This window comes from Coloeus monedula (genome assembly GCF_965178545.1).
Source record: "Coloeus monedula genome assembly, chromosome: 12".
NCBI classification, from domain to species: Eukaryota; Metazoa; Chordata; class Aves; order Passeriformes; family Corvidae; genus Coloeus; species Coloeus monedula.
Genome location: NC_138792.1, coordinates 2,257,734 through 2,278,247, shown reverse-complemented (window position 1 = coordinate 2,278,247; position 20,514 = coordinate 2,257,734). Strand labels below are relative to the sequence as shown.

Here is a 20,514-nt window from a genome sequence, read left to right as displayed (position 1 = left end):
ATCCCCGGGGGCTGATGTGCTCTGACCTGCTCCCAGGGGACATCAGACACCAGCCCAGTCCTTGTCCCTGTGGTGCAGAGGAAAGGCAAGGCAGAGCCCAAGGCTGCAACCAGCACTGCCCCTCATCCTCAGGCAGACGCTGGCCAGCTGGAAAAAAAAGCTTTTCCTGGGACGAGCCAGCTGCTTTCCAGCTCCCAGAGCCTGCAATAAGGCCATAAACCTGTGCTTGTGGTTTCAGTAGCCAGGGACACGAGGTGCTGTCAGACATCCAGCGCCCTGCCCGCTGCAGCATCCTCACGTTGGGAAGGGATAACCTTGGAACAGACACAGCTGCACCTGGCATCAAACAGAGTCTGTGAAGGCAACTGTTACCCTTGGAGCTGGAGACGATTTATGCACATCCCTCAGAGTCAGGGACTAAAGAGCTCTGCACCTGTCTGACTCAGGGCTGCTCTGCTGCAAACCCCATTTGCTCTCTGTAATGCTCTGTATTGCAGAGTTTTCCAGTGGGAATGGGAAAGGTCCATTCCCAGGATAGCAGGGACAGCGGGAAGGGTGGGCTGGGGGGGATTTTGCAGTGGGCAGCTGCACCAACAACAGAAGAGGTACAAATGGTCCAGGTGAAGCTGCCTCACCTCACCACAGGGAAGGTTGAGCATGAACGAGAGGATTTACAAGGAAATACCATGTGCAGTCAACAATTACTCCTGACAATTAGAAGTGATTAATTCATCGTTAACAACGACTCGAGGCTCGATGCTGGTCAGGACACACCAATACAAGTGAGCAACAATGGCTTTTGAAAGGTCTCCCCACCCCAAATTTGATGCTTCTACAAGAAAGAGGTACTTCATCACCTAATGAGAACAGTAATGGTTTCTTGGGGGTTCATTCGAGGTTCAATTAAAACTCTCTGATATGAACAGACTGGGGCTGCCACATCAGCACTGAGACCCTTGAGATCTTTACTGCTGGTTACTGACACGAAGTTGGCTAAAGAGAGACATTTTCACTGCTCCAAGTCCCAAACTGACCAAAATGGAAAAGGGAAAAAGAAAACAAACCCCAAAATGAAACTAAGCAGCTTTGTTGGTAGAGTCTGTACATTTTAATAGGGGGAATTTTGTGGAGTTTTTAAAAATTTCTCGTGCTAGGACAGGGACAAGGGCCTGTTGCAAATGCACAAGCTCCCCTCCAACCCTGGCACCTCTCCACGAACCTCAGGGCAGCTGTGCTTACAGCCCACCCCACAGTGGCCCTGGCCTTGTCACAGTGTATTCCAGGAAGGTTTTCTCCTTCTTTCTCTTCCTCATCCCCTCAACCAGCCATCACCAACACCAAAAGCTTTTCACATCTACATTCTGGCCACCAGCTCATGGTGGAAAAGCCAAAGACACCCAGAAACCTGTGAATAAATCGGCACATAAGCAGTGGGTTCATTTCCCTGTCTGCCCTGATCCCTGCCATAGGCTCAGGGCTGGTTGGATACCACCTGTAATCACTCAGGACCAGTTTTCTACCCATTTCTGCTGCTGTGGATCCAGACCAGCTCCTGGAGAGTCCAGAAGTGACAAGAACCTAAGCTCTGGCCCTTCATCCTTTATCAAAATCTATTTGTAAAGCCTGGAGTATGAAGATACAGTGGCAAGATCCTGGCCAGGGTGAGGATGGGAAGTTCTTCCCAAGCTAACACCCACCAGCCCTCTCCAGGCAGGTCCGCCTCCCACCTGGAGTGGCCATGGGGACTCCGTGGAAATCAAAGGACACCTGCAAATTTCCAACGAGCCAAAGACCCTGTGCTTTGCAGGACTGCCACTGCCCCCTTGTATCAGCTGGAAAGCACAATCAGGGAATCAGAGGCTTTTAGAGATCTGGGTTTGATAGTGATACAGAATCCCACCTGGAGGAGGCCTCCCAGTACATCCAACACCAGAAAACAGGGAGCACTGGGATGTACTCCAGTTCTCTGTGTCCTTCTGGTGGTGCCCAGGAGGTGGACAGGGGCTGCTGGGCTCTTTTCACCAAGTTTTGGATCCTCAGTGAACCCACACAGGATTCACTGTACTGAAAACCAGCTGAAAACCCCATTTTGTTTACCAGGGATTCCCTCACCATTGGTACCTCATCCACATGTGATGCCATTACATTCCTGGGAGCTGCTCCCTGTTTATGGCACTGGAACCTCATCCAAAGGCCCTGCATTCCACACCAAACATGTCCCAAAGCCAGCCCCAAACACCAGGACATTCCAACCCCCAACACAGCAGCACTGCCTTGCTGATTCAAGGTTTTAAATTAACTCTCCTGATGTTCAGCATAAAGAGGCTCCCAAGTCCATCATCCTCACTGATGTCCAACATTGCCACTCCAAACTTTTCCAGTACAAGGTTTTCTCTATGCAAAACGAAACCAGAGCAAAACCAACCCCAAACCAAAGCACCGAAGCAAAGGTGCACTAAAGTGGTCAGAAGTTTCCAGCAATGCATGGCAGGTGAACCTAAAACTCTTTATCTTCTTCCTCGCTTCTCATTTCCCCCCCTGCCTTTCCACTGGTAAAATAGGAGAGGGAAAACAGCAAAGGATAAAACCACCTGGAAATGGCACTGTTTCTATTTAGAGGGATGACTGCAAAAATGCCAATTTATCAAAAAATTTTTTAGAGGAGATTTCTTGAGACTCTTCTTGAAACCTAACAAGTGTTTTTAACGACTTCCACGGGCAGTTTAACATCTCAAAGAGAGAGGTGTTAGACCGTCACATGAAAAGAAACGGGATCATTATTTTACAGTAACTCTGAGCACGGAATAGCTCAGGGGCCAGAATTCAGAGTTTGTCTTTGCCAAAGTGGCTGAAAATGTGTTTGGGTGAGCACCCTGTGAGGACACCCCCACCTGCTGTTAACCTCAGCCTGGCAGGGGCTGTGACCTCAGCTTTAGCTCCTCGCATCCCAAATCTTTCTCCTCTTGCTGTGGAGGGCCACAGGGAGATATTTTTTTCCATTGATCCTCACCTGACTTTGGCAAAGCTTATCAATGTATCCCTCAAAGCGAGACGTGTTTTAAGTATGCAGCTAAACTCTAAAAAGAACATTGTTAAAATCAAACTCTTCAGCAACAGGGAATTTGGTGGAAAGCCAAGAAAATACAACTTCTTTCGTGTCCAGGTTTCTCTAGAGCTGATTGGTTAAACTACCTTTCATCTAAAGATACAAAATGAGCTGTCCAGAGAAACAAATCCTGTCTTCTAGCTAGGGTGGTTGTATAAAAACATTTCAAATGCTCACAATGTTTCAAAAAGGGTTTAAGCTATTCAGTTTTCACACTGAGGAACTGCAGGGACCCGGCTGCGCTTAAGAAACCAGAAGAAAGTGTAGAGAATGAGTAAAGCGTTTGTATAAATATTAGTCTTCTTTGTATATATATTTACTTTTAAACTTACATTGATTCAACATTGTGCCTACTGCCCGTTCTCCAAGGTATTCATCAGAGAAAGGAAATGAAAAAAAAAACCAAACCCAAACCCACAAAACATAAAAACTCAGAGACTGGCCACCTTTCACAGGTAGACAACAAGTCCAAGCCCCAGGCACACTTGGGAGATTCAGAGCTTTCTCATGTGCACTTAGCTCCGAGGAGCGAGAGATTCATTGCACAGATCCAGAGACAAAATCCACGTGGGTCTGTCTGTATCCAGCCTTAAAGTGACTTTGTACCCTCTGCAGCCTCACAAAGTGAGAACATTCCTTCTGCTGTCCCAGGCTGCTCCAAGCCCCAGTGTCCAGCCTGGCCTTGGGCACTGCCAGGGATCCAGGGGCAGCCCCAGCTGCTCTGGGCACCCTGTGCCAGGGCCTGCCCACCCTCCCAGGGAACAATTCCTTCCCAATCTCCCATCCAGCCCTGCCCTCTGGCACTGGGAAGCCATTCCTTGTCCTGTCACTAGATACCCTCGTTCAAAGTCCCTTTCCCACATCACAACAATTTCTCTACAGCAAAGCAGAATGTTTGGGTGCCAGACTCAGCTGCTGGAGGGTCTCCCAAGCCTCCCACGCCAGGACCCCGGGCAACACCCCCCCTGTGCCCTGAGCCACCCTGGCTGTCCCATTCCCAGCCCTGCCATCTCTCTGGGGGCTGCTTGGATTCTTGCTTGCTTTTTCAGGGAATGCACGATTCCACCTCCCGGCCAAAAGAAAGCACAGGATAAAGGACACTTCATCATGGTCTCACTAACACCACAAAGCACATCACACAGTACAGGAGAGTCGGGGCCTGGCGCTTCTCTAACGAAGCAAGGTAAGCTGGCAGCATCAGCAGCGACACGTGTGGTGATTCCCTCTCGGGGACTCCAGCAAGCCCGGACCCCTCTTTGGACGAAAATCCCACCCCATGTAAACAATCCGTGTGGAAAGGGAGAAAGCAGCACCCCATTGTCCCAGCTGGACAAGGAGAGCCCTTCCTTGGCCTCCCAGACTTCGGGGTGCAGGGCACCCCAGCTGCCCTCGCCACCCCCGCACCGCAAGCCCTGCCCCAGTCACATTTTCAGGGAGAGGGGAAGGAGGGAATGGATTCCCTGGGTACCCCCATCCCTGCGACAGCCCAAACAAGCCACACCTAAAGTGTCTTTTCACCCCGCAGGTTCTCAAAGTGCTTCGCAAACCACAGAGACACAGAGAGCGCCCGTGTCCCTCCTCCCCGGCCCCCCCGGCCGGAGCTCTCCTCCCCCGCGGTGCAGAACGCGGCCCCCCCATTATTGCATAGCATCGCAGGCCCTGATTTCAGGGGGATGGGCACAACCACCCCACGCGTGGGGACCAGCCCCGCCGGGGGGGGGGAACACGACGCCTCCCTCCCCACCCCCTCCGTTCCTGTGGCCTTCCCATGGGATGTGCCCCAGAGGTGTGGGACCACCCGGATGGGGCCCACGGCTCCCCTGGCTCCTTACCCCGAGAGCAGACAAACGCCATCCTACGAGGATCCTTTATCTTTTCTTTTTCTTTTTTTCTTTCTTTTTTTTTTTTTTTTGGTGTTTTGTGTTTTTAAATAAAAAATAAAATGTGTAAGAAAATAACATTTGTAAAGGAAACCATTATCATTCTAATCTCTCTCTTTCTTTCCCCCTTCTTTTTCCCTTTCCCTTTTTTTTTTTTCTTTTTTTTTTTTTTTTTTCTCCTCTTTTTGGCCATCTTGCCATGGAACGAGATGTGCTGACCGGGGCGGGGGGGCTCCTCCCGGTAGGAAACGATAACGACAGAGGGGAAAAAGAGAAGGAGGAGGAGAGCCAGCGAGCACCTCCGGCTCCGTGCTCAGTTCTCACACGTCGCTGGATGTCCTTGGTCTGGAGGAGAACGTGGAAGGGATGCACCCGCAGCAGGCCAGCCAGAGCGACTTCTGGATGTCTGGGTTTCTGAAGGCGTAAATGATGGGGTTGATGAGCGAGTTGCAGGTGGCGGGCAGCGCCAGCGAGTAGGTGTAGACCGCGGGGTAGCTGGAATCGGCCACCAGGGAGTAGATGGCGAAGGGGATCCAGCACAGCGCGAAGGTGCCGAGGATGAGCGACAGCGTGGAGAGCCCTTTGCGGGTGGAGGTGGCCTGCGCCGTGGCGATGAACTGGTGCTGCACGGCGATCTGCTGGGCGTGCCGGAAGGCGATCTTGCAGATCTGCAGGTAGAGCTGCATCATGAGGGCGAAGAGGAGCAGGAAGGTGACGGCCAGCACGGCCGCGTTGTCCTTGGTGACGGGCCGCAGGATGCTGCAGGCGCTCTGGTCCCGCAGGCAGTTCCAGCCCAGGAGGGGCAGCAGCCCCACGCCCAGGCACAGCAGCCACATCAGCAGCACCATGGCGCAGGTGAAGCCCAGCGTGCGCTCGCTGTGGTAGGTGAGCGCGTTGTACAGCGACAGGTAGCGGTCCACGGTGATGGCCAGGAGGCTGCAGACGGAGGCGGAGAAGGCGGCCAGCAGCAGCCCCGCCGCCGCCAGCTCCGCCGCCTCGCTGGGCGGCCGCAGCAGGTAGCGCACGGCGAAGTTGGCCACCAGCCCCAGCCCGGCCAGCAGGTCGGCCAGCGCCAGGCTGCCGATCAGCAGGAACATGGGCGCCCGCAGGCTCGGCGTGTAGAACAGCACGGCCAGCACCAGCGCGTTCTCCCCCGCCACCGCCGTGCCCGTGGCGCACAGCGCGATGTCCCAGGGGCTCACGGACCCCGCGGCCGCGGCCCCGCCGCCCGGCGCCGCCGTGCCCGGTCCGGCCGCCGCCGAGGGCCAGGCGGGGGGCTCCGAGGCGTTGCCGAGCCCCGGGAGCCGCTGCTGCTGCGGCTGCGGCGGCCACGGCTCCCCCATGGCGGCGGGGCCGTGCAGCATCGCTGGGGAGAGAAGGAGAAGGGGGCGGTGAGGGGCGGCGCGGCGGGGACGGACCCCGAGCCCCCGGAGAGCCCCCGAGCCCCGCGCCGAGCCCCGCACCTCGACCCGCGCCCAGCGCCGGACCGAGCTCGGGGAGACCCTCACCGAGCCTGCACCGCCTTCCGGAGCCCCCCGCCCCGCCCCGAGCCCCACACGGCGTTCCGGAGCCCCCCGCCCGGGGACACCGCGCCCCGCACCCGGCCGCCCCCGCCCGCCGCATCCCCGCCCGCTCCCCCCCCCCAGCCCCACTGCAGCTTCCTTGGGATCGAGCCCCCCCACCCCCGGTTCGCCGTCCCCGCCGCCGCACACGCACCCCTGGCCGCTATCTCCCGCTCCTCCCGAGGGGAGCACAACTCATCACCCCGCTGCCCGCAGCCGCCTCCATGCGCTCGGCTCCATGCAGGGTCCGCAGCCACTGCGCACCGGGTGAAGAACCGGCCGCCCCCTCCTCCCCTCCCCGGGGCACGGCCACCTTTGCTACCTATTTATAGCGCAAGCCCTCAGCCCTCACCCCCCTCCCGCAGCCTTTTCTTTTTTGCGTGCAGTGAGTAAAAATAAACACTATTAATAGGCCAGCTCCTGTATGCGGAGCCGCTGATGGAAGGAGAAGGCAGCGGCAAGGAACAGCCTACGTTAAGTTTCTCCTTCCTCCCTGCCTTTCCCTCCTTTGGAAAAGGCTGGTGCAAGATGCTCCCAGCCGGCGCCAACATCCTGCCCCGCTCGGCGGAGCAAATCCCCCCGCCCGGGGTGGGCAGCCGAGGTGTGAAGGTCGGGGGCTGTGCCCGCAGCCCGCTGCCATCCCCCGCCGCCACCATTGCCCCTTCCCGCATGCAGCCGCCACGCCGGGGGTTGTTGTTTTACCTGGTTTTAATGCTCGAGGATCAGCTTGCTCCCCCCACCCCGTTTTTATTTTTTTCCTTCCCGGTCCTTCCAGCCCTTGGTGCGAAGCCTCATTCCTCGGCGAGCATCGCTAATAGCGTTGGCAGAGAGCTGGCATCGACTTGCACTTAATATTCCTGCCCCATTGGATCTGCTGATAAATCTCAACTCTGACGTCAAAGTCTTCACTTATATTCATGATCCAAGTCTGTGAATCAGAGCCGCTGTGATCAGAATAACAACAAGGCTGGCTCCCTGCTCCACATCCCCATCCACACCCGCAGGCACGCGGGGGGTGCGCGCACCCGCCCCGCCGATCGTTCATTCATGAGCTCTGCCGCCACCCCGACGCACCTCCCCAAGGTCGGGCCCGCTGCACCTGCGTCCTGCGGATGCAGCTTGGGCACCAGCCAGGCCCCGGCGCCTCGCAGGGTTTATTTTTACCGCTTGTGCCGAGGGACGCGGGGATGCGAAGGGAGGGCGGTGATCCGGTGTGGCTCCGCTCTCCTCAAGGACAATGTCCAGGACAGCGGCACCGGTCCCCCTGCGCCTCCAGGACACGGCAGCTGGGGCTGGGGCAGGGGCATCCCTCCACAGGGAAACGCCGCACCCCAGACCCTTCGCCCCACACGGGCTTCCCTCCAGCCAGCGAAAAGCTGGGGTGAGGAGGATCAACACCTGGGAGCTTTGCGTGGGCTGCCCACCAAGGACCCTGGGTGTGCGGGTCTGTCCCCTCACAGCAGCACCCACCCGTCCCCAGAGCTTCCTTCCCGACTGTTTGGGAAAGGAACAGCCTGGAAAGGAACAAATCCCAAAGACACGATTATTTTTCCAGCCGTAAATGGCTCCGTGATTCATCTTGGGAGCAGGATCATCAAGGCAGGGATGCTCAGCTCCTGGATCCACAGGATTTCACCTACACCTTCTCCCCTTTTCCCTACTGGTTTTGTAACACTCCAGCTTCCCTCTTTCATCCCCCTTTCTCTTCCAGGCTGGAGCTTTGCGGTGCCGCCAGCTCAGCGCTGGGAAGGATTTCCAGCTCCTGATGTGCAGAGATACTTAGGCGAATACCAGCGGTTTTGGCTGAACCCAACCGCCCCAGTTTGGAGCATCTGGGTTCCTGATCAGGCCAAGCCCCATCCCAGGGGACTCGAATCGTCATCTACCTGGGGCCGCCGGGCGCGTGACCGAGCGCCGTGAGCCGGGAGACAGCAGCGGCATCAGAAGGGGCGGAGGAAAGCCGGGCGAGGAGCTGAATGAATTCGCTCCCGCTCCCGGTAATTACGCACCGCCGGGGGAAAGGGGAGGCGGGCGACGAGCTCTGCCTGGCAGGAGCGGGGTGCGGGAGCGGCGCTGCAAGCAGCGGTGGCGGCAGAGGGGATGCGCCGGCCGTGCGCGGAGATCTGTGGGGTCAGAGCCCACCCAGGACGGGCCACGAGCGGCTGCAGGGCTGAGCAGGGATGTTCCTGCTGACTCCAGCCGGTGGCTGCAGCCCCCGGGCACCAGGTCTAGCCGGCAGCAAGGCTGAGCGAGGATGGGAACACGCAGCACACACCAGTGGCCCCAGTCTGGCCCTGGTCACCTGTAGCTGCCCCTTGCACGGACACACACGCTCCAGAGGGTCCCAGCTGATCCCAAACCCCACAGGCTCGCTGGAGTTGCCTTGGACGTCCTGCTCCATCCAGCATCCCACTCCTCCTGCACTCTCCCTGCAGAGACCCTCTCCAACACCTGGCACTCCCACAGCAGTCCCTTCCTTCCCACCTTCAGTTCCTCCCCTCCACATCCCAGCACAAGTTTGCCACAATCCCAGGATGCTTTTCCTACCTCCTGCAGCAGATACCAGTCCCTGGCAGATGTTACCCCTCTTGGATCCAGAAGTGCCCCTTTTCCATACACACATCCCAGTGGATTTCAGCCAGTGATGGGGTCCTCCTGCCCAGGGAAAAGCAGCCACATGTCTCCAATGAGTTTTTTGGGGTTTCACCTGTGCAAAGGGGTGCAGCAGATCGGCAAAGCACCGGCTGGGGTACCCCAAGAATGCTGAGATTTTCTGGTGACAAAAATGACGTCTGGCCCCTTTTAAACCAGGGCTCACTGTCCCCAGAGCTGCCCTGTTGCACATGAGAGGACGAGCCACTGCCCACCCTGTTTTCAATGCTTGAGGATCTACTTCTTGAAGCTGTATTTAATGTTCTGAGCTCCCTGAGTAGCTGCAAGAGCATTCTGACAATATTAATGTATCAGATATGCTTTATCTATATTTAAATTACAGACTTAAGAGTGAGGAGCAAAGACCCAAGCTATACAAAGCCACAAGCCAGACGCTGTAATTACAGAGCAAGAGGCCACCAGCCTCACTTGGCAATGCTGTTCAGCATGGGAAAGCCTCCCACCTTCATTCCTCATCATCCTCCTCGGATTTTGACCCTTGGGAGAAAGCTCGGTGCTGAACAAGACAGGTTTTCCTGTGGCACTGCCCTGTGAGGATGCTGCGTGCTCCCAGCCCACAGCAGGGCTTGACCTGAGGCACATCCTGCCTTAGAATCTGTGCTTTTTTGGATAAAACAAGTGGGTGGCAAGTTAAATCCTGGGTGGCAATCATTATTGACGTGGCTGTCGCAGGCCCGGCCCACTGGGAAGCAAAGCTGGAACAAGGGCTGCTGTTTAAGGGCACGCTGGTGGTACAGAGGAAGAACCACAATTCCAATTCTCCGTCATTTTTACCTCCAGAAGTGCTAAAATCGGCTTTACATCTTTTCCTTGGGGAAATGTCATCACCTCCCGGCATCCCATAAGCTTTTCCCACCCTCCTGTGGGAGCATCCTGTGGCTGAGCTGACAAATCCATGAGCTCACTGCCTTGTGACCCCCGAGTCAGGCTCAAAGCCGCGCTGCTGGAACGTTCCCCCACGTATTTACCCCGGCATCTTTTCCGCAGTGAGCGCATCCGGCCTTATTCCAGCACCTCCGTTGTTCCCTGTTACTCCAACGGTGCTTGAGGAGCTCCAAGAAGGAAAAGCACAGCTATAATTAGCAGTGCTGACTAATCAGGGTGGCAAACAAGCGCTCGGAGCCTGCCAGCCTCCCCAAAACGGGGCCGTCGGGGGCCGCGCGCCGCTGGGGAGCGCGTGAAGCCCTACATTCAAAGGCTTTGCATAATTCTCCGTGGAAATGAGGCCATTTTCTCTCTGCTGCCACTGGAAAGGTGGGAATTCTCCCAGCACTGCTCCGGCTGCAGCATCCCAGCCTGCTGGGAAGAGAGCTGTGGTGAGTTGGGGTGGTTGAGGTGCTGATGCCAAAGCCAGGCACCGGGGGAGTTGGAGGGTGGCAGGCAGGAGTGTGGCTGATAAAACCATCAGTCTCTGGGGAGAAACAGCTGATTTGCCTGAAAAGCCTCTCTCCAGGGGTCTGGAATGGGCCCCTTCCAGGTCCTGGCTTGCAGGGGTGACCTTTGCCACCCCCTGCAGCAGCACTGCTGCAACCCTGATTTTACCTCTGGGAGAGCCACGGGTGGATCTTCGGCTCTTCCAGCACCAGGGAACACCTTCCTGCCCCCAGATGAGCTCCCTCTGCGTCATCCAGCCTGGGGACAGTGGGGACACCGTGTCTCACTGCCCTGCTGCTGTTACACCTCCAGGGAACATGCCCCGTTTCGGGGGACAATGCCCGGCTGTGCCAGGAGGGAAGGAGCAGCCCTGTGCCATTCCAAGGCTCGCTCCGACTTCTCCTCCTGATTCCCAGCGAACAAACACTCAGGCGAAACCAGGGGGAGGATTTTTCCTCCTTCCATCACTGATATCATCCCCACAGGAATGGTTTCACTCCAAGTCCTTTCCTGAGCCAGAGGGACACGTTTTGGAGCACCTTTGCTGGCACACGCCGCGGTACCATATGTCACTGAGCAGGGCTTCTGAGAAGAAGGTTTTTTCCCAAAATAAAGGACTTTTGCACCGTGTTTTGCTCCTTCTCCCAGGACATATGTGCTGCTCTGGCTGGGTGCCTCATCAGGAGGGCCTGTGTTTCCCTGAACTGTCATTCCTCCAGACACAGGGAACACTGACAGGATGCAGGATATGAGGCAAAATATTCAGGCATATGAGTGTGATAATCAATAATTAATGATAACCCAATTTACCTGATGTGGCACAGAGGTAAGGACGGTTTTCCGTGGGTTTGGATGGGGAAAAATAGGAAAGATACTTTAAAAAAAAATAGAAAATCCGGAGGTTTTTTGGCTGAGTGCTGGGCAGCCGTCCCTCCCTGCTGTGTCCCTGCCACCTGCTGCCACCAGTGTGAGTTTTCCAAAACCAGGCTTGGAGCAAGCTGCTCAGGAGCACCAAACTGGAACCACAGCAGCGATGCAGCTCTGAGCACCAGGATGGTCCCGGGTCTGTGTGGAAAAGCCCTTGGCTGCCCCGAGCCAAGGATAAACCAGCACCAAGGGGAATCCACAGGCGCTGCGTACCGGCAGGGATGGCTCTGCTGCTCCATTTCAATCCCAAAACCCCCTGGTGATCCCTCCTGGGGGATTGGCACAGGGGGAACATGAGGCAGCCCACCCACCCCGCGGGGAAAAGCCCCCTGTGGCAGCTCTGAAAGCACCTCCAGCCTTCCCGGCTCCTTTCCCGCTGGGCAGGAAGGATGCTGGGTTCCAGAAATCCCGGGGAACAAGTCCTCAGCTTTGAAGTGGAGCACAAGGCAGCTCGACACCCCCTCGCCCGAGCACAGCCAGTCCTCTCTATTTATTGATTTTAACTTAGGCTTGTGACATTTAAACAGGATTCTGTGTGGAGTCACGGTGCCGGGGTCCCCTCCTGAGCACAGGCACATTCCCGGGAATTACGCTGGGGAACCACAGTGCCTGGATCCAGAGCCCCGCTCTCCAAGGCGGGGTGGGTTAGGACATCACCAGAAAAGCTCACAGCTGCTGGTTGGGAGTGAAATAATTTGTATCAAGCAAGTGCTTGGCTTGGAAAAAAATCTGTTTGAGTTAAAGAGAGCCATGAGTGGGGCTTGGCAGCAACGTGGTCACATCCCAACCTTCAGCCTGGGCTCCACCCACCTGGATTTTGGGGGTGTGGAAGGGTTTTTCCCTCTCTGGGCATTGCAATTTCTCCTTCAGTTCTTGGCGACTCCTCCAGGATAAAAGAGACGTTTCCAGGCGTGTGAACACCCAGCCGGAGTGGAGAGCTGCTGAACATCCTGGGAATCTGCCTTCTCCATCCTCCAGGCTGGGGTTTAAAGCAGGGAAGTCCTCTGGTCCTCAGGAATTCCCTCTGCCCAGGGATTTCACCCCAGAGCTGTGCTGGGTCTCTCCCCTGAGCGATGCTGGAGGTGGCCTGGCTGAGAAACATCCTCCCCCTGAGACCCCCAGGGATGAATTCATGGCAGAAAGGGCACTTGGCAGAGGGAGTGGGGAAAGCAGTAACAAGGGAAAACCCTCCAAACACTTTAAAACTGCCGAATTTGAAGGATTTGGGGGAGGTGAAGGCAGCAGGATGGATGGGGAGGATGAGACCCAGGACTGCACCTTCCCAATCAGATTTGAGCTATTGCCCTGGGGGTTTTCCGAATTTTTTTTCCCCTCCTGAAAGGTCAGCACTCCTGTCAGAGCTCGAAGTCACAGGCAGCGTCCCTGATAGGAGCGTAATGGTGTTTGATGAGTCGCTTGTTCAACAGGAAGAGGCTGCTGGTTGCTATAGGGATGGCAGCAGAGGGGAGAGGATCCCTCCCTTACCCTGATCAAAGGGAAAAGGCAACAACTGCAGGCTAAACCCCCCTTGGCTGTAACTCTTTCACAGTTCGGTGTCCGGGCTGCAGGGATGGCCAGGCGGGACCCTGAGCATGGGACATCCTGGAGTGTGGGGACATCACAGGGCTGGGAAAAGACCAGGGAGGGGTCTGGATGAGCGCTGTGCTCGATGATGGCCTTGGGCACCACGGGGAACTGGGAGCTCCAGGGGCTTTGGGGTGGCAGAGCTCCCCATCCCTCCTCCAGGCTTTTCCCTGTATCCCAGGGCATCACAGCACTCCCGGGAGTGCCTCATCCCTCTGCAATGGAGCAGCTGCCCTGCTTGGAAAGGTGAGATGTGGGCCGGACTGGGGGAGCTGTGGCTGTTGTCACCTTTGGAAATGAGGCCACCGGGTCACCGAGGACACTCGCCAATGTCACCGTGACCCATCTCCTCCCGGCACGGTGACCGCCAGCCTTTACCCCCTGGATTTTGCCACCCCCATCCCTCAGTCAGGCACCTCCCAGGGGTGCTCTGTCACTCCCTGCACCCCTCGTTTCCCCTTCCCCTCTCCCGTGCCTGCCTGGGCGATTTATTCCCCAATTCAGACCCAGAGGAGTCTGAATCCCCACTTGGATGTGGAGGGGGAATTCTGCCAGCTCCATCCCTGCAGACCCTCGGTAGCCCCCAGCCCCTGCGTGGTGCTCGGCAGAGACGCTGCTTTCCCCGGGACACCCCCAGCTCTTCATTAGGGACCCGCTAATTACCTCGCCATTGTTCATTGGCCCCGTTCCACCGCGGCGCTCCCGCTCTGTGTACCCGGGCGAAGTTCAGCTCCCTGCTCCCGAGGGAAGAAACCTCCAGCTGTGCTCTGCAGAGCGGTTTGCATTTATTTGTTCCCTCCCGCACGAGCGGGGTTTGAGGAGCTCCTCAGTGAGCTCCGGGTTTCAGAGAGGAGCATCTTCTCCCCTTCACAAACCCACTGGGAAAAATAAAAGGTGGGAAAAATAAAAGGTGGGAAAAATAAGAAGATGCCACTGGGAGAGACCCAAACCTCTGCGGGGGCATCACAGCAGAGCACGGGTTTGGGTGCTCTGATGCCACAGTGCCAGCCCTGGGAAAGGCTCTGTGCCATCATCTCCATCCTCTCCAAGCCACCATGGCCCCACCACACCCAACGTGGCAAACTGCACAAGCATTTTGGGAGTTCTTCACGCTGGCAACACCACGCCCGTGGAGGGGGAATTACTGGAATTACCTCTGCTCCATGAATCCCCTCCGTGTGTCCCAGGAAAACCTGTAACACAGCAAGTCCCGGAGCAACTCCCGCTGCCCTCCTGCACCCCAAGGTGCTCAACCCCAACCTTGGGGAAGGGGGGGATGCTCCATAGCCACACAACGCAATTATTACAGCCCCGTGCTTAATTAAATCCGACCCAAAATCACCCGCCCTGGGATAATCTGAGGCCGGGTGGCTCTTCCAGCAAGGTAAAAAAATCCCGTTTTCCCCACCAGGTGTTTCTTGAGGCACACAAGAGGCAGGAGAGGTTCTTTAAATAGCGCAGCACAAGAGGCAGCTCCCGGGGTGGGAGCTGCTGGAGCCGCCGTGCTGAAGGTCGGCTCCGCACACGGATTCACGCCGGGACACCGCGGGCGAGCGAGCACACGGCTATTTTTAGCTGCTTGGCTTTTTAAGAAAACAAAACCCCATCCAGGAAAAACATCCCTGGGATATTGGGAAAAATAAACCGAGCCCAAATCCCGGTCCTTGGGAGCGCCCTGTGCTCTCTGTGGAGCATCCCTGCGTCCTCTGGCACTTGCAGGAGCTGTGCTGGGCGTGGGGACCGGACCCCCAGCCCGGGCTCGCTGCAAATTTAGGGAAATATCAGGGATTTCACCCCAAGGCACAGGGTGTTGGCATTTCCTGACTCTGTTAAATGGGAAACAGGGAGATCAGAGCATCCTCTCAGCGCCCAGCCGGTGCTGTGGCATTAATTAGTGCCTCAGCTCAATTAGTGGGTGAGGAAGGGGAGGGAAGCGAAGGCAGCGGGGTTGGTTTGCAGAGCACCCAGGGCAGGTGGGGTCACAGCTGTCCCCGAGCCCAGGGCACGGCCAGAACCCCCCCAGCAGCCTGGCTCAGCCCTCGGGGGCTGTTTTGGGTTTGGAGCATCCCCCATGGGCTGGATTCCATCCCTGTGCCCGTGGGGCAGCCCCAGCAGAGGCACCCCAAGGTGTCCCTGCGTGCTCCTTCCTCCCTGTCGCTGCACTCGGACCAGGCAAATCCAGGGGTGTATTTCCCCCCCTAAGTACGGTATTTTCACCCTCAAAACCTTTCAAGGTGTCATAACCCCGGCACCCACAGCAGCACAGTCCAGCGCCAAGGCCTCACCTTCCCTGTGCCCTGCAGTGGGGTGGGTGCTGGTGCCTGGCTCTGCTGCCCAGCCAGGAGGGAGAAATGACCCCAAATCAGGCTGTTTTGGCTACCACGGGTGCCCTGGCAAGGGACAAAACCCTGGTGGGGAGCAGGGCTGTGTCTGAGCAGGGCAACCAGCTCAGCAGGATAAATAAAAGAGAGTTAATGCACCACAAGAGCCTCTGGAAAACTCCTCAGCCAGCCCGACCTTCTACCCGCTGCTCCTGGCTCTGCACGGCTTCTGAGAGAGCCCCAAGTCGTGCTGAAGTGAGGGAAATGGGAAAAAGAAGAAGTCCAGCTTCTCCCAGCACCTGAGGGAGAGGAGATGCCCCTGGAGCAGTGCTGAGCACAGCGGAGCTGATGGAGCCAAATCAGGGAGAGTTGGCTGCCAAGGCGGAGAGCAGCAAATCCATCAAAGGTGCTCAAGGGGAAGAGAGACCTCCCTAAACAGCTGCCAGCAGGCCTGGAGGAAAATGAGGGTGGAAATGGATGTGGTGAAACCCAAGGCAAGACGGCTCGCCATCCATGGAAGTGATTGGATGGGGCTTGGAGCCACCTGGGATAGGGAAAGGTGTCCCTGCTCCTGGAACGAGACGATTTTTAAGATCCCTCCCACTCCAAACCATCCCATGATGATTCTCTGACGATAATCAGCAGTGGAGAGATGGAGGAGGGGTCTGTGGGTCCGCAGAGCGGCCGCTCCTTGGTTTTGGGGCATCCCAGCCGCTCCCAGGAACGCTCGGAGCAGAGCCGGCTTCCTCCCAGCCCTGGGTTTTTTTCCTTCCCACCAGCCCTGGGTGGTTTTTTTTTCCAGTGCTGAGATAAAATTAGCGCCAGTTCTCCAGAAGCTGTCACTCAGCATCCCGCAGCGTTTGCTTTTCTTGGGAATGTGACTAACAGGCGAACGATTAAACGCGCCCGGGGAAGGTGTAGGGGACAGGGAATATTTTCTAACTCCAGGAGCCACTTCGCAGCCTCAGGGAGCAGAAGACGCCTCGGCAGCGCCCGAGGAGGGATGAGGGAGACACCTCCCAGCCACCCACGGCTCCACCCAGCACGGGATACTGGGAACCACGGCCAGGAGATGGGATCGCCAAGATGCGACCGCACAAAAATCACCCCGGCTCTTGTTTTTCCTTTCCCGTTTTCCCACCGCTCCCCGCTGCACAGAGGATGCTCCTGCTGCCGCTCCGTCCCAGCACAGCCCGTTTATCCCGGGGTTTGGCACCTCTGTGCCGCCGCCGCCGCTCCAAGGACGGGCGATGAGCTCCAATTCCAGCCCCGCGGCTCTGACCCGCAGCCGCAGCCCGGGATCGCATCCCGCTCCTTCCCTGCGTTATTTCGGAGCAGTTTGAGCTTTTGTTGGAGATATTTTTAGAAGATAACGCGGCTGCCAGCTCTCCCGGGAATCCTCCTGTCCCCGAGTCATTGCTCGCGGAGCACTCGGCTCAGACTGGCGTGGAGAAATTGGTTTTCCCAAATCCAGCACCCTCATCCCGCTGGGGGAGGAATGGGAGACTAACAAAACCAAAGCTGGGCTTTTCTGCTGGGTCTGAGGTTCAAGAAACTGAGAGGCCCCAACCATTTAAACCTGGGTTTGGGTTCAGTTTTATACCATCCATGAGAAACCAGGGGAAAAAAGGGGTAAAATTTCCCTTCATGTTTTTACTTTACTACTCCCCAGGGGTGAGTTAATGAAAATAATTCCATTTTGCTATGTCTGGTGGCTTCAGACATCCCTTGATGCCCCTTCCTGATCCTCACCAACCCACATCTGTCCCCACATTCCAGGGGACACCCCAAGCACCTGGCAGGAGGCTCTGGAAGGAGATGAGCACCCTCAGCACCCCGGAGGTGTCGGGGCAGTCCCTCCATCCCCATCAGCAGCAGGTCCCAGCTCTGCTTTGGCTCTTTCGTGCTGAAATGATGGCAGAGAATTCTGAAGGAATAAACTGGATTTTTTCCAGACTCGTGGCCTTTCGCTTGGAGAAATATTGTGACTCAAAATCTGAAAATGAACAGTTTAACGTTCAAAAAAAAAAAAAAAAAAAAAAAAGAAAAACACACACACAAAAAAGAGGACTCGGGAAGGATGGCCAAGAATAACCCTTTTTCCTCATCACCCCCACGTGCTGCCTCGTGCAATTCCCTGGAAATTTGCTGAGGAGGAGCTGAGGGTGTGAGCAAAGGGACCTGGAGCAGTCCCTGATGGAGCAATCTTTTGGCACTGGGGTGTTTCACCTCAGCTTGTCCCAGTGATGGGGAAGGGTTGGACCTACACGGGTTTCACCATCCAGGGACTCTCTGGGATGCAGAGATGGAGCTTCCCCCCTGCCACAGATTCCCCATAACCTGCAAGGACACTGCTGTGCAGCTGATGCTTCCAAAGTATCCAGGGCACTTCAAATCATCAGAAAGGACCAACAGACCCAGATTGTGTGGGACGCAAAGGACTCCAGACAAGGAGGTCCCAGAAGGTCTGAAATCTGTGTTGTCATCAGTGTGAGATTCCCTGCTGGCTGTGACTGGGGTCTATCCCACAAAGATCTCCAAGACACCAACCCTGTGGTCCCAAGTGCCTCTGGACACAGCTGGTCCTGCACAGCAGCACTGACAGATGGGATTCCCCTTCCTTTGGGGCATGGCATGGCATGGCATGGCATGGCATGGCATGGCATGGCATCCCATCCCATCCCATCCCATCCTCCACAGCACTTCCCTGCTTTCCACCTGGCAATGATTTGCTGGAGTAGCTGTGGCTGCTTCTCAGAGAAGGAAACAAAAGCACTTAATAGAGAGTTAATTAGGGCACTTAATCACTACCAAACTCGCTCAGCTCCTGCTGAACTCCACCTGCTACTTCATGGACACACAAACTTCAGCTGCATTTGGCTTCATCCTCAGCCTGCCCACGGGCTGGTGGCAGCAGCAGCCCCAGGCTCAGTCCAGCTCTTGGCTTGTCACTTCTAATTCCAGGCCTTAAATCCAAGGAAATGTCTCTTTTCCACCTCAGCATCCCTCACACAACACGTTCTGCTAAAGCAGCTCACTCCAGAGAAAAAACACCTTGAAAACAAAATGAACTCTGGTAGATCTGGGATGCTCCCGACTCCAAACACAGTTCTCCACCCCTATCTTTGCCCTTCTGCCCTTCCTTCACACTGCCTGGGACTTGGAAACCACCAGGGAAGACCCAGCTGGGACTATTTCAATATTTTTAATTGATTTTACAATTGATTTTACAAGCTGAAGTGTTGCAGCAACTGCAGTGCTTTGTATTTGTGTTTGTTATTTGTATTTAGGAGCTTTTAAAACAACTGACAGCCACTAAATGTGCTCATTATTAGCAACTCAAATATTTAACAGGCTGCTGCTGCTGCTGTGCAATTAATTCATCCTTCCCTTCCCAGCTTGCTCTCTCCTGCTGGGTGCAGAAACATCTCCCACACTCCAGCAGATCCCTACAAGCACCATCAGGGAGGGAAGGGATTGGAAGGGACTTTAAGGATCATCCCAGTCCATCCCCTGCCATGGGCAGGGACAGGGACAGGGGCAGGGACACCTCCCACTGTCCCAGGCTGCTCCCAGCCCCAATGTCCAGCCTGGCCTTGGGCACTGCCAGGGATCCAGGGGCAGCCCCAGCTGCTCTGGGCACCCTGTGCCAGGGCCTGCCCACCCTCCCAGGGAACAATTCCCTCCCAATATCCCATCTAAACTGCCCCTGTGTCACTTTGAGGCCATTAATTCTGACGCAAATGATGTCTAAAGGATCAAACCATTTCCTCTGCAGTTCTGCCTGCAGAACACAAGGACAGCATGACCCTGGCACTGCTTCGTTTCTAACCTTCCCTGCCCTGAGCTCTCACTCCCAGACATCTCATCCCACCCGGATTCTGCTCTGGGGACCACACAAATTCCGTAGCCAAGCCTGGGTTTGCAGGAGCGGGAGGGAAGCAGGGCAGAAGCAGCCCCGAGGTTCATTAGTGCAGCGAAAGCAAACGCCAGCAGGACTTTACATGTTGGGAATTAATCACGTTTCAGGGATTGTTTCCTTTTGCTAAATGCCACAATGGGAAGGTCTGACTTGTCTCAGGGGCCTTTGTCAGTCTATTTTCTTTCTTGTACCAATCAAACGGGATTTGTTTTAAATATCTCCTAAACCGAGCTGGCACTGGGACTTTAAAAGCCCCTGCTGGTAACCAGAACATGCTGAGCACCCCCAGCAGGTCAGAAAGCACCTCTGTGCTGCAGACCTGAGGGCACAGCCTCTCCACAAACACTGCAGGATCCCTGGAATTTGAGGCAAAATATTATTTCGTAAAGAAATAACAACCATGGGATGGTCTCCACCCTCACTCCAGGGCAGGTTCTGGAGAAGAGCTGCAGTGACAAACCCAGCTCCCAAATCCCAGCAGCAGTCCTGCCCTGCTGGCACTCGGAGCACTTTGCTTTCAGCCCTTCTGACTTTGGCTGTTTTCTCCCAGTGAAGTTCTTTCTGGGGAACGCTCTTCCTGCAAGCCCAACTCACGTTCAGTGGAGTTAAAATTAGCTCCAGTGAGTAAAATTCATTTATTGCTAAGGTGTGACCCAGCAGGACAAGGACCAGACAGCATTTGGGATTTACAACGTGGTTGTACAGAGGATCTGCCATTTTCCAATCTCCCCTCCTCCTACTGCATTATGTTCCCATAAATTCCTACCCGTGGGAGCAGACACTGATCCCATTTTCCCTGTGCAAAGGTGAACTGCAGTGAACCACACAGAAATGAAGACCTGTCCTGCAGTGAACCTCAACAGCTCCAAGCACAGGCTCCTGTTTTTGCTTTTAAATGTCTCTATTCCAGGTCAGGCAGACGATATTTGCAACAGAGTCTTAGGGAGTCCAACACGGGGGGAAGAGGGGGGAGAAATCCCAGGGAAAGGCAGCAGCAGAGCTCCAGGGGGTGCGGAGGGATGGAGGAACAGCAGCAGTGGGAGGGCGGCAGGGAGAGGCCCTGGGTAACCCCTCGCTGCTTTCCCAGCACAGCAGTTACAATCTCTGACACTCAATTGTTAAAGTCTCCTGCTCTCACCCACTTCTGCCCAGGTTACACGGATCC

The 20,514-nt window shown here is 55.9% G+C and overlaps 1 protein-coding gene across 1 annotated transcript; it reads right to left on the bottom strand.

The window, feature by feature from the left end:
• Positions 1-5,306: 5,306 nt before the first annotated feature.
• On the bottom strand, positions 5,307-6,350 carry LOC309577509 (G-protein coupled receptor 12-like; the record flags this gene model as incomplete). Its single annotated transcript, XM_082289607.1, has 1 exon — positions 5,307-6,350. The coding sequence occupies one exon, from the start codon at positions 6,348-6,350 to the stop codon at positions 5,307-5,309; it is 1,044 nt and encodes a 347-aa protein (XP_082145733.1).
• Between the last annotated feature and the right edge of the window lie 14,164 nt (positions 6,351-20,514).